General features: G+C 39.4%; 2 protein-coding genes across 2 annotated transcripts in view; both read left to right on the top strand.

Moving 5' to 3' along the window:
- RSF1 (remodeling and spacing factor 1) overlaps nt 1-18659 on the top strand; it is a 151330-nt gene that overhangs the window by 27877 nt on the left and 104794 nt on the right. The gene's annotated exons all lie outside the window — the stretch shown is intronic.
- On the top strand, nt 2457-4535 carry LOC122676143 (26S proteasome non-ATPase regulatory subunit 10-like). The gene has a single exon (XM_043875482.1). It carries the CDS (start codon nt 2845-2847, stop codon nt 3523-3525), a length of 681 nt encoding a protein of 226 aa, XP_043731417.1. The 5' UTR covers nt 2457-2844; the 3' UTR covers nt 3526-4535.

Genomic DNA, 18659 nt, shown 5'->3' with positions numbered 1-18659 from the left:
AGTTCAAAGAAATAGATCCAGAAATGAAAGGGGTGATGGAGCTAGCAGACAGCTATAATATAAATATATTTATATTAAAAATAAATTATAAATTAATAATAGCTAATTGTAACTAATAAATGTAAAGAAAAATATGAACATAATGGCTAGAGAAATGGAAGACATAAAAAAGAACCAAATAGAACTTCTAGGAGGAAAGAAAGGGTTATCTGAGGTAAAAAGTTAACTGAACAGATTTAACAGTAGATTGGACAGAGCAGAAGAACAGACCAGTAAACTTGAAGATACAGCAAAATATATTAATCTTAAAAAGTACCAGAGAAAGAGAGCTGAAAATAGTCAGTGGCTCATTGGTCTGTGGGATACCAGGTAAGCTCAACAAAGTGTATTTGACATTCTCAAAGGATGGAACCAAAAGTATTATAAGAAGTAATGGCTCAAAATTTTCCAAATTTGATGAAAATGATGAACTCATAAGATCCAATAGTCTGAACAAACCCAAAGCAGGGTCAGTTCAGTTCAGTCGCTCAGTCGTGTCCAACTCTTTGTGACCCCATGAATCACAGCACGCCAGGCCTCCCTGTCCATCACCAACTCCCAGAGTTTACTCAAACCCATGTCCATCAAGTGGGTGATACCATCGAGCCATCTCATCCTCTGTCGTCCCTTTCTCCACCTGCCCTCAATCCCTCCCAGCATCAGGGTCTTTTCCAATGAGTCAGCTCTTAGCATGAGGTGGCCAAAGTACTGGAGTTGCAGCTTCAGCATCAGTCCTTCGAGTGAACACCCAGGACTGATCTCCTTTAGGATGGACTGGTTGGATCTCCTTGCAGTCCAAGGGACTCTCCAGAGTCTTCTCCAACACCACAGTTCAAAAGCATCAATTCTTTGGCGCTCAGCTTTCTTCACAGTCCAATTCTCACATCCATACGTGACTACTGGAAAAACCATAGTCTTGACAGACCTTTGTTGGCAAGGTAATGTCTCTGCTTTTTAATATGCTATCTAGGTTGGTCATAACTTTTCCTTCCAAAGAGTAAGCGTCTTTTAATTTGGTGGCTTCAATCACCATCTGCAGTGATTTTGGAGCCCCCCAAAATAAAGGCAGCCACTGTTTCCACTGTTTCCCCATCTATTTGCCATGAAGTGACGGGACCAGATGCCATGATCTTAGTTTTCTGAATGCTGAGCTTTAAGCCAACTTTTTCACTCTCCTCTTTCACTTTCATCAGGAGGCTCTTTAGTTCCTCTTCACTTTCTGCCATAAGGGTGGTATGCCCATCTCTTGAAGAATGTTCCACAGTTTATTGTGATCCACAGAGTCAAAGGCTTTGGCATAGTCAATAAAACAGAAATAAATGTTTTTCTGGAACTCTCTTGCTTTTTCGATGATCCAGCGGATGTTGGCAATTTGATCTCTGGTTCCTCTGCCTTTTCTAAAACCAACTTGAGCATCTGGAAGTTCACAGTTCACATATTGCTGAAGCCTGGCTTGGAGAATTTTGAGCATTACTTTACTAGTGTGTGAGATGAGTGCAATTGTGCGGTAGTTTGAGCATTCTTTGGGATTGCCTTTCTTTGGGATTGGAATGAAAACTGACCTTTTCCAGTCCTGTGGCCACTGCTGAGTTTTCCAAATTTGCTGGCATATTGAGTGCAGCGCTTTCACAGCATCATCTTTCAGGATTTGAAATAGCTCAACTCACCGAAATCAGATTGATTATATTCTTTGCAGCCAAAGATGGAGAACCTCTATACAGTCAGCAGAAAGAAGACTGGGAGCTGACTGGCTCAGATCATGAACTCCTTATTGCCAAATTCAGACTTAAATTGAGAAAAGTAGGGAAAACCACTAGACCATTCAGGTATGACCTAAATCAAATCCCTTAGCACTATACAGTGGAAGTGAGAAATAGATTTAAGGGACTAGATCTGATAGAGTGCCTAATGAACTATCGACAGAGGTTCATGACATTGTACAGGAGACAGGGATCAAGACCATCCCCATGGAAAAGAAATGCAAAAAGGTTAAATGGTTGTCTGAGGAAGCCTTACAAATAGCTGTGAAAAGAAGAGAAGCGAAAAGCAAAGGAGAAATGGAAAGCTATTCCCCATTTGAATACAGAGTTCCAAAGAATAGCAAAGAAAGATAAGAAAGCCTTCCTAAGCCATCAATGCAAAGAAATAGAGGAAAACAACAGAATGGGAAAGACTAGAGATCTCTTCCTGAAAATTAGAGATACCAAGGGATCATTTCCTGCAAAGATGGGCTCGATAAAGGACAGAAATGGGATGGACCTAACAGAAGCAGAAGATATTCAGAAGAGGTGGCAAGAATACATAGAACTGTACAAAAAAGATCTTCACGACCCAGATAATCACGATAGTGTGATCACTCACCTAGAGCCAGACATTCTGGAATGTGAAGTCAAGCAGGCCTTAGAAAGCATCACTACGAACAAAGCTAGTGGAGGTGATGAAATTCCAGTTGAGTTGTTTTAGTTCCAAAGCAGGGTAGATCCACACAAAAATTCCATAAGAGCAATTTCTAAAAACAGGGATGAAAAAGAGTATATGCAGCCAAAGGTAAAGATGTATTATGTAGAGAAACAATAAGGACTTCTCATCAGAAACTATGTAAACTAGGAGACGATGAAACATTTCATATTTGGGAAAATTTCCTTTGAAAACAAGGGTGAAATAGAAACATTTTCAGCCAAGATTATAGAATTTGTTACTAGCTAGTTGAAAGTTACTATAAGAAACATCTTTCAGATTGGCACTCGGAGCCTGCGAAGTGAGGAGGTGGTGGGTCTGGCTGCCCCGTGATCCTGGGAAAGCGAAATGGAGGGGTGTGTGTCTAACCTAATGGTCTGCAACCTGGCCTACACCGGGAAGCTGGAGGAATTAAAAGAGAGGATCCTGGCGGATAAGTCCCTGGCCACTAGGACTGACCAGGACAGCAGAACAGCATTGCATTGGGCATGCTCAGCTGGACATACAGAAATTGTTGAATTCTTGCTGCAGCTTGGAGTGCCAGTGAATGATAAAGATGATGCAGGTTGGTCTCCTCTTCATATTGCTGCTTCTGCTGGCAGAGATGAGATTGTCAAAGCCCTTCTGGGAAAAGGTGCTCAAGTGAATGCTGTCAATCAAAATGGCTGTACTCCCCTATATTATGCGGCTTCCAAAAACAGGCATGAGATTGCTGTGATGTTACTGGAAGGTGGAGCTAATCCAGACGCTAAGGACCATTATGAGGCCACAGCAATGCACCGGGCAGCAGCCAAGGGTAACTTGAAGATGATTCATATTCTTCTGTACTACAAAGCTTCCACAAACATCCAAGACACTGAGGGTAACACTCCTCTACACTTAGCCTGTGATGAAGAGAGAGTGGAAGAAGCAAAACTGCTGGTGTCCCAAGGAGCAAGCATTTACATTGAGAATAAAGAAGAAAAAACACCTCTGCAAGTGGCCAAAGGTGGGCTGGGTTTAATACTCAAGAGAATGGTGGAAAGCTAAGCAGCTTGGATTTAGTCTTACTTTGTTAGTTTTGTGGCTGTTCCCTAATGTACTGGTAACTAATGTACTTGTGCACAAGACATCATCTATGAATGACGAAGTTTTTTCATCTCCCGTCTTATAAACATGTTTACTATTGTTCCTGCCAAGTTATTTGTTCTTAGCTTACAACTTGCTTTCCAGGCATTGAATAACTGTTGACATTGTTCTACTCTTTTATATTATTCTGTATTGAATTTTGGTTAATTCTGTGCAAGTGATTCTGTGGCTGTTGTGAGTCTTAAGCACCCTATCATGCACCCTCTATCCCCCTTTGAGGCAGAACAACCCCAGTAGCACCAGGCCAATTGTTTTGCCAAATGTTTCTAGGTAGATACGAGAATGTTCCTCCATACAGTTGAAACACATCGTAACTCATTTTTCAAGATCACTCAGAAGCCTATGCCACATATTTCTGTTTTTTCCGACAGTACGGTTTAATTTGTTTTCGTTATCGGAGGAATAGTTACATCTTGTGAGGACCAAGTTTTCGGTTCGGGGATCCTGTCCAAGTTTGGCATTCATAAACACTAAAATAATAAAATATAATCACTTGGGAAAAAAAAAAAAAAAAGAAACATCTTTCAGATAGAGGGAAAATGGATCAGATGCAAACTTAGATCTGGACAAAGAAATGATGAGTGCAAGAAATCATAAATATATTTGAGTATAAAATACATTTCCCCTAATTTTAAAGATAATTGACTGTTTATAAAGAAAAGTCATAAGTTTTATGACATATTTGTAGTAGTAAAATGTATGATATACAAGGTATTAAGGATGAGAGCAGGGAAATGGAAGTACACCACAGTGTTGTAAGGGAGTGGGTGTTCACATTTTTTGTGAAGTAAGAGGTATCATTGATGGTACAGTCTACTGAGTTAAAGATGTGTATTGTAAAACCCAGAGCAGCCACTACATATTAAAATAAAGAAGTATGCCATTCAACCAGATATGAAATGAAATGCTAGAGTTTGCCAAGTTAATCCCAAAGAAGACAAGAAAAGGTGGAAGAAAGGAACAAAGAAATGTTGGGATATATGGAAGATAAATGGTAAGATTGTAGATTTAAAACCAGTTATATCAATAATTGCATTAAATGCAAATGATTTTAATCACAGTTTGGCAAACTTCTTTGAAAAACCAGATATTGAGAATGTTTTAGGCTTTGTGATCAGTACAATGTCTCTTGAAACTCTTTAGTTCTGCCAGTGTAGCAAAAATCTAGTTCTAGTTAGTTGTCCAGTCATGTCTGACTCTTTATAACCCAATGAACTATAGCTCACCAGGCTTCTCTGTCCATGGAATTCTCCAGGCAAGAATACTGGAATGGGTTGCCATTTCCTTCTCCAGCGGATCTTCCCAACCCAGGGATTTAACCCTGGTCTCATGCACTGCAGGCAGATTCTTTATGGTCTGAGCTACCAGGGAAGCCCCATAGGAAAAATAAAAGTAACCATAGATAGTATATAAATTAATAAGTATGAGTGTGTTTCACTAAAACTTTATTTATATATACACTGCAATTTGAGTTTCATGTAATTGTTATGCATTGCAAAATACTATTTTTTTCTTTGATTTTTTTTTTTACTCCCAACCTTTAGGAACTGTAGAAGCGTTCTTAGTTCACAGGCTGCACAGAAACAGATAATGGGCTGCATTTGCCTTCTGCCTGTTGTAGTTTGCTAACCCTTGGCCTAACCTGCTTTCTCCAGTCTGGTCACCACTAGCCACCTGTGGTATTTAAATAAAAATTAATTAAAATTAAATAAAAGGGATTGTCAGAGTGGATGAAAAAATAAGACCCAACTGTATGCTACAAAAATCCAGAGTCACAGGTGAAAAATAAAAAGGATAGACAATGCTATACTCTGTAAAACTAATCATAAGAAAGCTGGAATAGCTATACTAATATCAGAAAATGGAAACTCCAGAACATGGACTATAATGTTGCAAGAGTTACTTTGTCAGGGAGATGTAATGATTCTGACAGTGTCTTTCCCCCGCCAATAACAGAGGTCTAAAATATTGGAAGCAAATTGACAGAGTTGAAAGATACATATACAATCTAAAGTTAAAATTGGAAGTTTCAGTACTCCTCTCAGTAATTGATAGTGCAACTAGATAGGAAATCAGTCCTAATATAGGACATGAATAGTGTTGTCAACAAACTGGATGCTACTGACATTTCTCCACATGGAGAAATGCATGCAAAGATGCATTCTTTGGAAATGACCGACAACCTCAGATGTTGGGGAGGATGTATAGCAACTGGCAGTCTTCCATAATAGTGGTGGGAAGGTTGAATGGTACAACCATTTTAGCAGAACGCTTGTGAGTTTCTTATGAAGTTAAACCTACACACACTGTGTGTGAGTGCATGTGTGGTCAGTTGTGTCCCACTGTTAGCAACCCTATAGACTGTAACTGGCAATGCTTCTCTGTCCATGGGATTCTCCAGGCAAGAATACTGGAGTGGATTGCTATTTTCTCTTCCAGGGGATCTTCCCGACTCCAGGATTGAACCCATATCTCTTGCATTAGCAGGCAGATTCTTTACCACTGTGCCACCATACTACAGAAGAAGTCAGTTCTCACTTCTGTCTACCCAAGAAAAATAAAAATGTTTGTCCACACAAAGACTTGTACACAAATGTTCATAGCAGTTTTGCTTACAATAGCCTCAGACTGGAAATAACCTGAACATTCATCAGATGATTGAGTGAACAAATATGTTCATAGAATGGGATACTACTCATATTAATAAGGTGTGGACTGCTAACATAGGCAAAATGTGAGTGACTGTAAAAAACATTATGCTGAGTTTAAAAAGTCAAACAAAATGAGGACATACTATATGATTCCATTTGTGTGAAACTCTAGAATAAAGTCAAATGTATACTGACAAAAAGCAGATCAGTGGTTGCCTGAAGCTAAAAGTGGGGTCATTGACTAGGAAGAAGGTTACAGGAAGACTGTTTATTTAGTCTTAGTCTCTTCTGGTGTTTTGGTTTGTTTGTTTGTTTGTTTTTTGCTTATCTTAGTTTGTTCTCATTGCATTAGGGAATTTAATCATTCATAAAAGACAGTTTATGATTGGCAACTTGAAATTGATAGTGTGGGTAGAATTGATTGGTTGGTATAAACGCACATTGGCAACATTCTGTTTGCTGTGTTTCCTTTAGAGGTTTTAGAAATATATCTCTTTTTCTATCTGCTTCTTTAAATATGAGCAAGAAGTGTGTGTTATTGTTTATTCATTTGCTAATCAGTCAGTTCCTTGGGTTATGAGAAGAGTATGTTTTTGAATAAATTATTTTAAAATTTTGTTTTGTCAAAGTATAGTTGATTTATAACATTGTGTTAATTTCTGCTATATAACAGTGGTTCACTCATACATACACACACACACACACACACACACACACACACATTCTTTTTCATATTCTTTTCCGTTCTGCTTTGTCATGGGATATCTAATGTACTTCCCTGTGCTGTACAGTAGGACCATGTTGTTTGTCCATTCTCTATATAATAGTTTGCATCAGCTAATCCCAGACTCCCAATTCACGCCCCACCCCCGACAACCACAAGTCTGTTCTCTGTGTCTGTGAGTCTGTTTCTCTTTTATAGGTAAGTTCATTTGTGTCGTATTTTAGAGTCCACATATAAGTAATATTGTATGTTATTTGTCCTTTTCTGACTTAACTTCACTTAATATGATAATCTCTAGCTCTACCCAAGTTGGAGAAGGAAATGGCAACCCACTCCAGTTCTCTTGCCTGGAGAATCCCAGGGTTGCAGGAGCCTGGTAGGGTGCAGTCCATGGGGTCGCACAGAGTCGGATGTGACTAAAGTGATTTAGCAGCAGCAGCAGCTACCCATGTTGCTGCCAGTGACATTGTTTCATTCTTTTTTTATGGCTAAGTAGTTTCCATTGTATATATGTAGTACATCTTCTTTATCTGTTTGTGGACATTTATGTTACTTTGTTTTCATGTCTTGGTTATTGTAAGTAGTGCTGCTGTGAAGACTGGAGTGCATGTATCTTTTTGAATTACAGTTTTTTCTGAATATATGCCCTGAGGTGGGATTGCTGAATCACATGGCAACTCTTAATTTTTTGCAGAACCTCCATACTGTTTTCCATAGTGGCTGTACTAGTTTACATTCCCACCAACAGTATAGGAGGGTTCCCTTTTCTCCACACCCTCTCCAGCATTTATTATTTGTAGACTTTTTAATCATGGCCATTCTGACCTGTGTGAGGTGCTACCTCACTGTAAATTTTGATTCGCATTTCTCTATTAAAATAAAAATTTTTAGTCCATATCATCTTTTCATTGAACAAGTGTTTATTGAACGTATGGTATGTGGTAGGCACTGTCCTAGGTGCTGAAGATAGAGGCGTACTTAATGTGGGATAGAGGTAATCAGAAAGGCATTTATAATACAGTGTGAATTATAAGTAGAATAATGTTCACCAGGCGCACTTAATCCTGATAAAAGAATAATCAAGGAATGTATAAAAGAATGATTTCTTAAGATATGACAACCAAACAACTTTGAGGATGAAGATGAGGTGAGTTGATGATAGAGGGAACAGCATATACGGAGGTCTAGATGCTAGAAACAGCATGGAATATTTGGGTGTTTCATAAAGTTTAGTATGGTGGCTTTGTTGAACCACTAAACCAGACTAATAACTCATTAGTCTGGACTTACTGTTATATGAGAAAAAAATAACCCCATATTTTTGAAGCCACTCTGGTTAGGTTTTCTGATACTTGAACATATCCATAACCAGCAGAGTGAGACAACATATTTAAGTTAAAACAAAGAGATGGATGAGATAACTTAAACTAAAGAAATGAAGTCCTAAAATAGAACCAGCTTTCAGGGAAAGTGCAGAAGTGAGCCTGCAGATGAATCCAATACAGGACAAAGAAATAAGAGGAGCAATCAGAAAAGCGGCGTCACAGGACGGCCAGGTTTCAAGAATGAAGTTGTGGGCACTGCTGTCATATGCTGTCACATAAACAAAGACTATGGCATCCATCTTTGCGTGAAATATTGCCTTGGTATCTCATATTTTCTTGAAGAGAACTCTAGTCTTTCCTGTTCTGTTGTTTTCCTCTATTTCTTTGCATTGATCACGTAGGAAGGCTTTCTTAACTCTCCTTGCTGTTCTTTGGAACTCTCCATTCAGATGGGTGTATCTTTCCTTTTCTTTTTCGCCTTTCACTTCTCTTCTTTTCTCAGCTATTCAGAAGGCCTCCTTAGACAGCCATTATGCCTTTTTGCATTTCTTCTTGGGAATGGTTTTGATCACCGCCTCCTGTAAAATGTCACGAACGTCCATCCATAGTTCTTCAGGTACTCTGTCTATAAGATCTAATCCCTTGAATCTATTTGTCACTTCATAAGGGATTTCATTTAGGTCATACCTGAATGGTCTAGTGGTTTTCCTTGCTTTCTTCAATTTAAGTCTCAGTTCAGTTCAGTCGCTCAGTTATGTCCGACTCTTTGCAAACCCATGAACCGCAGCATGCCGGGCCTCCCTGTCTATCACCAACTCCCAGAGTCCACCCAAACCTATGTCCATTGAGTCGGTGATGCCATCCAACCATCTCATTCTCTGTTGTCCCCTTCTCCTCCTGCCCTCAATCTTTCCCACCATCAGGGTCTTTTCCAATGAGTCAACTCTTTGCATGAGGTGGCCAAAGTACTGGAGTTTCAGCTTCAGCATCAGTCCTTCCAGTGAACACCCAGGACTGATCTCCTTTAGGATGGACTGGTTGGATCTCCTTGCAGTCCAAGGGACTCTCAAGAGTCTTCTCCAGCACCACAGTTCAAAAGCATCAGTTATTCGGCGCTCAGCTTTTTTTATAGTCTAACTCTCACATCCATACATGACCACTGGAAGAACCATAGCCTTGACTAGATGAACCTAATGTCTCTGTTTTTTGATATGCTGTCTAGGTTGGTCATAGCTTTCCTTCCAAGGAGTAAGCGTCTTTTAGTTTCATGGCTGCAGTCACCATCTGCAGTGATTTTGGAGCCCCCCAAAATAAAGTCAGCCACTGTTTCCACTGTTTCCCCATCTATTTGCCATGAAGTGATGGGACCGGATGCCATGATCTTATATTTCAGAATGTTGAGCTTTAAGTCAACTTTTTCACTCTCCTCTTTCACTTTCAACAAGAGGCTTTTTAGTTCTTATTCACTTTCTGCCATAAGGGTGGTGTCATCTGCATATCTGAGGTTACTGATATTTCTCCCAGCAGTCTTGATTCCAGCTTGTACTTCCTCCAGCCCAACATTTCTCATGATGTACTGTGCATATAAGTTAAATAAGCAGGGTGACAATATACAGCCTTGACACACTCCTTTTCCTATTTGGAACCAATCTGTTGTTGCATGTCCAGTTCTAACTGTTGCTTCCTGACCTGCATACAGGTTTCTCAAGAGACAAGTCAGGTGGTCTGGTATGCCCATCTCTTTCAGAATTTTCCGCAGTTTATTGTGATCCACACAGTCAACGGCTTTGGCTTAGTCAATAAAGGTCTAAATTTGGCAATAAGGAGTTCATGATCTGAACCACAGTCAGCTCGCAGTCTTGTTTTTGCTGACTGTATAGAGCTTCTCTATCTTTGACTGCAAAGAATATAATCAGTCTGATTTCGGTATTGACTATCTTGTGATGTCCATGTGTAGAGTTGTCTTTCGTATTGCTGCAAGAGGATATTGCTATGACCAGTGCATTCTCTTGGCAAAACTCTGTTAGCCTTTTCCCTGCTTCATTTTGTACTCTTAAGGTGAAACTGGCCTGTTATTCCAGGTATCTCTTGACTTCCTACTTTTGCATTCTAGTCCTCTCTGATGAAAAAGAGGTGTTTTTTTGGTGTTGTAGAATGTCTTGTACATCATCATAAAACCATTCAACTTCAGCTTCTTCAGAATTACTGGTTAGGGCATAGACTTAGATTACTGTGATATTGAATGTTTTGTCGTGGAAATGAGCGAAATTGTTCTGTCATTTTTGCTATTGCATCCAAGTACTGCATTTTGGATTCTTTTGTTGACTATGATGGCTATTCTATTTCTACTAATGGAATCTTGCCCACAGTAGTAGAAAAGGGTCATCTGAATTAAATGCTGCCATTCTGGTCCATTTTAGTTCATTGATTCCTAAAATGTTGAGGTTCACTCTTTCCATCTCCTATTTGACAACTTCCAGTTTACCTTGATTCATGGATCTAACATTCCAGGTTCTTAGGCAATATCGTTCTTTACAGCATCACACTTTTACTTCATCACCAATCACATCCACAACTGGGCATTGCTTTTGCTTTGGCTCCGTCTCTTCATTCTTTCTGGAGTTATTTTTCCTGTATTCTCCAGTAGCATGTGGGACACCTACTGACCTGGGGAGTTCATCTTTCAGTGTCCTATCTTTTTGCCTTTTCATGCTGTTCATGGGGTTCTCCAGGCAAAAATATCAAAGTGGTTTACCATTCGCTTCTCCAGTGGAGCATATTTTGTCAGAACTCTCCACCATGACTTGTCCATCTTAGGCACAATAAAGGACAGAAACGGTTTGAACCTAACAGAAGCAGCAGATATCAAGAAGAGGTGGCAAGAATACACAGAAGAACTATACAAAAAAGATCTTTATGATTCAGATAACCATGATGGTGTGTGAGCCATCACCTAGAGCCAGACATCCTGGAATGTGAAGTTGAGTGGGCCTTAGAAAGCTAGTGGAGGTGATGGAATTCCAGCTGAGCTCTTTAAAATCCTGAAAGATGATGCTGTGAAAGTGCTGCACTCAATATGCCAGCAAATTTGGAAAACTCAGCAGTGGCCACAAGACTGGAAAAGGTCAGTTTTCATTCATATCCCAAGGAAACGCAATGCCAAAGAATGCTCAAACTACCACACAATTGCACTCATCTCACACACTACCAAAGTAATGCTCAAAATTCTCCAGGCGAGGCTTCAACAGTATGTGAACTGAGAACTTCCAGCTGGTCAAGCTGGATTTAGAGAAGGCAGAGGAACCAGAGGTCAAATTGACCAACATCCTTCAGGTCATAGAAAAAGCAAGAGAATTCCAAAAAAACATGTACTTCTGCTTTATTGACTACACCAAAGCCCTTGACTGTGTGGATCACAACAAACTGGAAAATTCTTAAAGTAATGGGAGTACTAGACCACCTGACTTGCCTCCTGAGAAACCTGTATGCAGGTCAGGAAGCAACAGTTAGAACCAGACATGGAACTATGTACTGGTCCCTAATTGGGAAAGGAGTACGTCAAGACTGTACATTGTCACCCTGCTTATTTAACTTATAATGTGGAGTGCATCATGAGAAACGCTGGGCTGGATGAAGCACAAGCTGGTATCAAGATTGCTGGGAGAAATATCAATAGCCTCAGATATGCAGATGACACCACCCTTATGGCAGAAAGCAAGGAGGAACTCAAGAGACTCTTGATGAAAGTGAAAGAGCAGAGTGAAAAAGTTGGCTTAAAACTCAGCATTCAGGAAACTAAGATCATGGCTCTGGGCCCATCACTTCATGGCAAATAGATGGGGAAACAATGGAAACAGTGACAGACTTTATTTTCTTGGGCTCCAAAATCACTGCAGATGGTGACTGCAGCCATGAAATTAAAAGACGCTTACTCCTTGGAAGAAAAGCTATGACCGATCTAGACAGCATATTAAAAAGCAGAGACATGACTTTGCTGACAAAGTTCCATCTAGTCAAAGCTATGGTTTTTCCAGTAGTCATGTATGGATGTGAGAGTTGGACCATAAAGAAACAAATGGCTGAAGAATTGATGCTTTTGAACTGTGGTGCTGGAGAAGACTCTTGAGAGTCCCTTGGACTGCAACGAGATCAAACCAGTCAATCGTAAAGGAAATCAGTCCTATATACTCATTGGAAGGACTGATGCTGAAGCTAAAGCTCCAGATCTTCAGCTACTTGATGTGCAGAACTGACTCACTGGAAAAGAATCTGTTGCTGGGCAAGATTGAAGGCGAGAGGAGAAGGGGATGACAGAGGATGACATGGTTGGACAGCATCACCGACTTGATGGACATGAGTTTGATCAAGCTCCGGGAGTTGGTTTTGGACAGAAAAGCCTGTGTGTTGCACCCTATGGGATGGCAAGGAGTCAGACACCACTGAGCGACTGAACTGTAACTGTAACTTTGTAAGGGACCCAGTCTTAGTAAAGCATTCACTCTAGGAAATTTTATTTTTCTTTTTAAAGTGTGGAAATTAAGTCAACAGTTGTACTTTCATTCAGTTAGATTAGATTTTGTGCACATAAGAACTAAATACTGAGATAATGATAATTCTATAGCAGTAGTGAAGAGTAAGAGGTGAGGATGTTAGTTTTTCAACATAGCTGAAGAGTCTCAGTGAAACACTTTCAAAAACATATTTAATATCTCAGCTATCCTGAACCTGTAGGAAGGAAGGATTCTTTAAACTGAGATATTTGTATGCCTTTTGGGTTGTTTCTAAACTCTTTGAACATACTTAGATAAATTTTTTTTTTCATTTATTTTTATTAGTTGGAGGCTAATTACTTTACAGTATTGTAGTGGGTTTTGTCATACATTGACATGAATCAGCCATGGAGTTACATGTATTCCCCATCCCGATTCCCCCCTCCCACCTCCCTCTCCACCCGATTCCTCTGTGAAGTAAGCCAGAAAGATAAAGAACATTACAGCATACTAACACATATATATGAACATGCTTACATAAATTTTTATGTTTACATTTTCTTAGGATGTCCATAGCTTTCATTCAGAATTAAGAGGTTGTCTTGTGTTGGATTTCCCTGGCAGCAGACAAAACTGTGAGTGCAAATAGTTTATTTGGAAATTTATGCCAGGAAACATCAGTGGGGAGAGTAGTGGAGTGATCCTGGGAAAGGGGAAAATAAGCCAATAAGGAATGTGTTTTATCAGCAACTAGGACTAAATTTTTCTGTTGAGGTAAAAGACAGTGTCGATCATATCTCACATTGATCCCACCAGAGGAGTTAAGGAGCTCTGCTGGTTACTGGTTTAGGGATGCTCTCAAGAACACTTAACCTAACTAATAAAAATAAATGGAAAAAAAAAAACCACTTAACCTTCCCGCCTTGTAGTCAGAGAGAAACCCTCATGTGAAGACTTGCACATGCTTGCAGTTTGGCCTGTACTCGAATCATGTAAGTGGTGAGGGGTTCAAGGTGAGGTGCTGCCAGCATCTGCTACAGAGGTAACAATAAAATACAATTTTACTTCTTGGTTAATTCAAGATTTTTTAAAAGATAAAAAAACTATTAATTCTTTAATGTCACAGAATTTCCAGTTTTTAAGTGGTAAGATTATTATGCTTATTTTTAAATAGTCCTTATCCTTTAGAGATACACAATGAAATATTTGTGGATGAAATCATACCTGGAATTTGCTTTAAAATAACACATTGGGGTGAATCAGGGTTGTCTGAATGGTTAAATAACCCATGAGACACTGTCAGAAAACATGCCCTGTTGTCTTTTTCCTTAAATTGTAACTATCAAATGTTAATGTGAACAGATCAGTGCCTTTAGAAATCTTTATGCAGAACCTGGTCTTTATGGGTTATGTTTTGCTGATGTTTCAGTGGAACATACTTAAATCACCAGCATTTTATTTAGACAACCTGATTTAGTTATTAATAATTTTTAGTAGTCAGCTGGCTGGCCCCCAAATAAGGTGTCAGCATTTGCTTTAAATAAGACATGATCACCATCTGGTGGTGAATAACAGTAACTTTGGTTTGTATATTGCTTTATGGCTTATAAAGTGTTTTCATATACATTTTCCCATTTATTGAAATAATTGTAGAAATTACAGTGAATTCATTTTGTTATGCTTTCTGCCAAGATTTATGAACCTGTAAGATGACATAGTATGTTACTTATATAGTTACTTTTGCTTGTCGAATGAATGTTGACTGAAAGAAAAGTATAAGTTGATCACTTGTTAGGAAGGAATGAAGATAACAAATTTCATAAAGGAATAGAATTCTTTTAAGTTCATATCTGCAGAATCTTTAAAAGAAACATTAAACTGATTTCCTAAGACTATATGACATCAAAGAGTCTGCCTTTATTTTCTTTCTCTTTTCCTGTTTATGCTTAGTTCTTAGTCTCTCTGAATTATAAAATTTGGGGATAAATGAAAACAATTTTTTAGCTAGTGTGCTTGATTTTTTGCTTTATTTATTATAAATATTAAAACTATAATGTAATTCCCCCAGTATTTTGTTTAGCATTATAGATAAAATCAGGTCTTGTGGGTTAGGAAAGCAGTTTACAGCTTGGCTTTGGTTTCAGTGGATACTGCCTGTTTTGCAGGTTGAGCGTTGTCTGAAGGTGGTGGTCTTCATTTTCAGTAACAATGCTTGCTTTTGAATTCTAAAGCACAGTGTTTCTCAACCTTTTTTTTCCCATGATCACATTTCTAAAGAGAAAAGTTTAAAATTAATTTCTCCCTAGCAAGAGAAATTAAATGCTAAGGAGTAAGATATTGTCTTATAGGGTTAAGTTGTGGAGAACCATAAACCATTATCAGAGATTTTTTTACCCTCCTGCAGGACCAGTTTTTGCCCCCTTGGTTGCAGTATTGCTCCCATTGAGATTATATTGAGAATATATATATATTACTGCCATTGAGAGTATAAACTGTAGTGAGCTTTGCTTTTTATAGTTGTAAATTTTCCAAAAAGCAATTTGGAAGTGAAGTGATTGTTTCAAAAGTTTTTGTTTGTTTTAAATAAATCCTTATTCATTTGTTTTTGGCGGCCCTGTGTCCTCCTTGCTTTCTCAGGCTTTCTGTAGTTACAGTGAGCTGGGACTAATTTTCATTGCAGTACATGGGCTTCTGATTGCAGTGGCTTCTTTTGTTGCGGAGCACAGGCTCTAGTGTGTGGGGTTCAGTAGTTGTAGCGTGCAGGCTCAAGAGTTGTGGTTCACTGGCCCTGGTGCGAGCTGGCTTCAGTAGTTGAGGTGCTGGTGCTCAGTAGTTACGGCACGTGGGCTTAGTTGACTTCTGTGGCATGTGGAATCTTCCTGGACCAGGGATTGAACTCATGTCCCTTGCATTGGCAGGTGGATTTCTATCCACTGCATCATCAGGGGAAGTCCTCAAAAGTTTTAACTGTAAAAATGGATGGGAAAGTAGCAACAGCAGTCTTGGTTGCTCAACATTGTGAATGTAATTAATGGCACTGTAACATACACTTAAAATGGTTAAGATAATTTTATGTTGTTTGCATTAAACATCGATCGTATAACACCCCAAGACCCATTGATTTTTCTGCACTTTAAGAGGATGAACTGTATGGTATATAAATTACATCTCAGTTGGTTCAGTTCAGTCGCTCGGTGTCCAATTCTTTGTGACCCCATGAACTGCAGCACGCCAGGCCTCCCTGTCCATCACCAACTCCTGGAGCCTACCCAAACTCATGTCTGTTGAATTGGTGATGACATCCAACCATCTCATCCTCTGTCGTCCCCTTCTCCTCCTGCCCTCAAACTTTCCCACCATCAGGGTCTTTTCAAATGAGTCAGCTTTTCGCATCAGGTGGCCAAAGTATTGGAATTTCAGCTTCAGCATCAGTCCATCCAATGAACACCCAGGACTGATCTCCTTCAGGAAGGACTGGTTTTATCTCCTTGCAGTCCAAGGGACTCTCAAGAGTCTTCTCCAACAGCACAGTTCAAAAGCATCAATTCTTCGGCGCTTAGCTTTCTTTAGAGTCCAACTTTCACATTCATACATGACTATTGGAAAAACCATAGCCTTGACTAGACGGACCTTTGTTGGCAAGGTAATGTCTCTGCTTTTTAATATGCTGTCTAGGTTGGTCATAGCTTTCCATCCAAGGAGTAAGCGTCTTTTAATTTCATGGCTGCAGTCACCATTTGCAGTGATTTTGGAGCCCCCAAAAATAAAGTCAGCCACTATTTTCACTGTTTCCCCATCTGTTTGCCATAAAGTGATGGGATTGGATGCCATGACTTTAGTTTTCTGAATGTTGAGCTTTAAGTCAACCTTTTTACTCTCCTCTTTCACTTTCATCAAGAGGCTCTTTAGTTCCTCTTCACTTTCTGCCATAAGGGTGGTGTCATCTGCATATCTGAGGGTATTGGTATTTCTCCCGGCAGTCTTGATTCCAGCTTGTGCTTCATCCAGCCCAGCGTTTCTCATAATGTATTCTGCATATAAATTAAATAAGCAGGGTGACAATATACAGCCTTGACATACTCCTTTCCTGTTTGGAACCAGTCTGTTGTTGCATGTCCAGTTCTAACTGTTGCTTCCTGACCTGCATACAGGTTTCTCAAGAGGCAGGTCAGGTGGTCTGGTGTTCCCATCTCTTTCAGAATTTTCCACAGTTTATTGTGATCCACACAGTCAAAGGCTTTGACATAGTCAATAAAGCAGAAATAGATATTTTTCTGGAACTCTCTTGCTTTTTCGATGATCCAGTGTATGTTGGCAATTTGATCTCTGGTTCCTGTGCCTTTTCTAAAACCAGCTTGAACATCTGGAAGTTCACGGTTCTGTTGAAAAATGGAAGAGTGGATAGGGAGGAGTAGTAATAGTCTTTCTGTTGTCACAGCAGCCTTTTAGCTGGATTACATTTTAGAAATGTTTAATGCCTCAGAGTGCATAGGCAGGAGCAACCCAAGATAAGAACCCAGATACTGAGCTGTGCAAAAAGGTGCTTGATTCATAAGTTAGGTCTTCTGAGCCATTCCTCCATCCATTTGCTACTTTAAGAAACGTCACAGTGAGGCTTGGATTGGAAGGCCGGATATCTGGGATCATCCTTCTGCTCTCTTTGATCTTGGGCAATTACCGTCACATCTTAGTTGCTAAGTTTTCTAGTTTATCAGAGAGTGTACTTTCAGTTCAAAAATGCTAAATCCTATGATTACTGCTGTGTTATTCTAAGGCAAATAAATGCCTACCTCAATACTTAGATTTGGATATTGAATATTAGAGCTGGAAGTCTTTAGTTCACCTGGTGCAACTCTATTTATGGATGAAAAAATTGAGGTTTGCACTTCTTGACTCTTTCTCTTGCTTTTCATTACATACATGTAACATAGTTTTAAAGAGCACTTAGTTGTATATTAAGTGCGAGCTTCCCTGGTGGCTCAGACAGTGAAGAATCTGCCCACAATGTGGGAGACCTGGATTGGATCCCTGGGTTGGGAAGATCCTCTGCAGAAAAGAATAGCAGCCCATTCCAGTTTCCTGTCTGGAGAACCACAGGAATAGAGGAGCCTGGTGGAGGGCAGTCCATGGGGTCACAAAGAGTCGAACACAACTAAGCAACTGTTTCTTTTGAGCATTTGAGATGTTGAAGAATATGAGAAATAAGACTTGGTGGTACACGTAAATTTATTTGACTTTATTATTAAATATCTATGTGTATATGTTGCCTTTCTAAATCATGACTAATCAAAAAGTTGTGGTTTCTGCTTTTAAAAATGAACAAATCAATAGGAATTACATAAAAGATAAATAATAGTCACTTTCTCAGATTAAGATTGGTGAGGGTACTTGTTAGAAATTTTGAAATTTTCAAGATTTTGCAATTTTCCTTGATGGTACTTGTCTACATCTTTTTTACTACCACCTTAGTCTATGCCATCATTATCTTTTTTGTTTGTCTGTGCCAGTTGCAGCACACAGGATCTTTGATCTTACTTGTGGTATGTGGGATTTAGTTCCCTGACCAGGGATCAAACCCAGGTCCCCTGCATTGGGAGCATGGAGCCTTAACCATTGGACCACCAAGGTAGTCCTGCCATCATTATCTCTTGCCTGGAGTATGGTAGTAGCTTCCTAATTAGTAGTATCCCTCTTGCCCTCACCCCGAAGCTCCGTTTCATTCCTGAGAACAATCAAAGTAATCTCCATAGCCCCTGTATCTTTTTAAATATAAAATATAAAACTTACAGAAATTTAAAAGGTTGTATAATGAAGTTTCACATGCTCATCACCAAGGTTCGGTGAA

This window comes from Cervus elaphus, chromosome 2, assembly GCF_910594005.1.
Source record: "Cervus elaphus chromosome 2, mCerEla1.1, whole genome shotgun sequence".
NCBI classification, from domain to species: domain Eukaryota; kingdom Metazoa; phylum Chordata; class Mammalia; order Artiodactyla; family Cervidae; genus Cervus; species Cervus elaphus.
Note: the sequence above shows the minus strand (reverse complement) of the source record. Positions and strands in the feature narration are given on the sequence as shown.

Excerpts from the sequence above, each read along its gene's own strand:
- LOC122676143 (XM_043875482.1), top strand. The coding sequence starts at position 2,845 with ATGGAGGGGTGTGTGTCTAACCTAATGGTCTGCAACCTGGCCTACACC.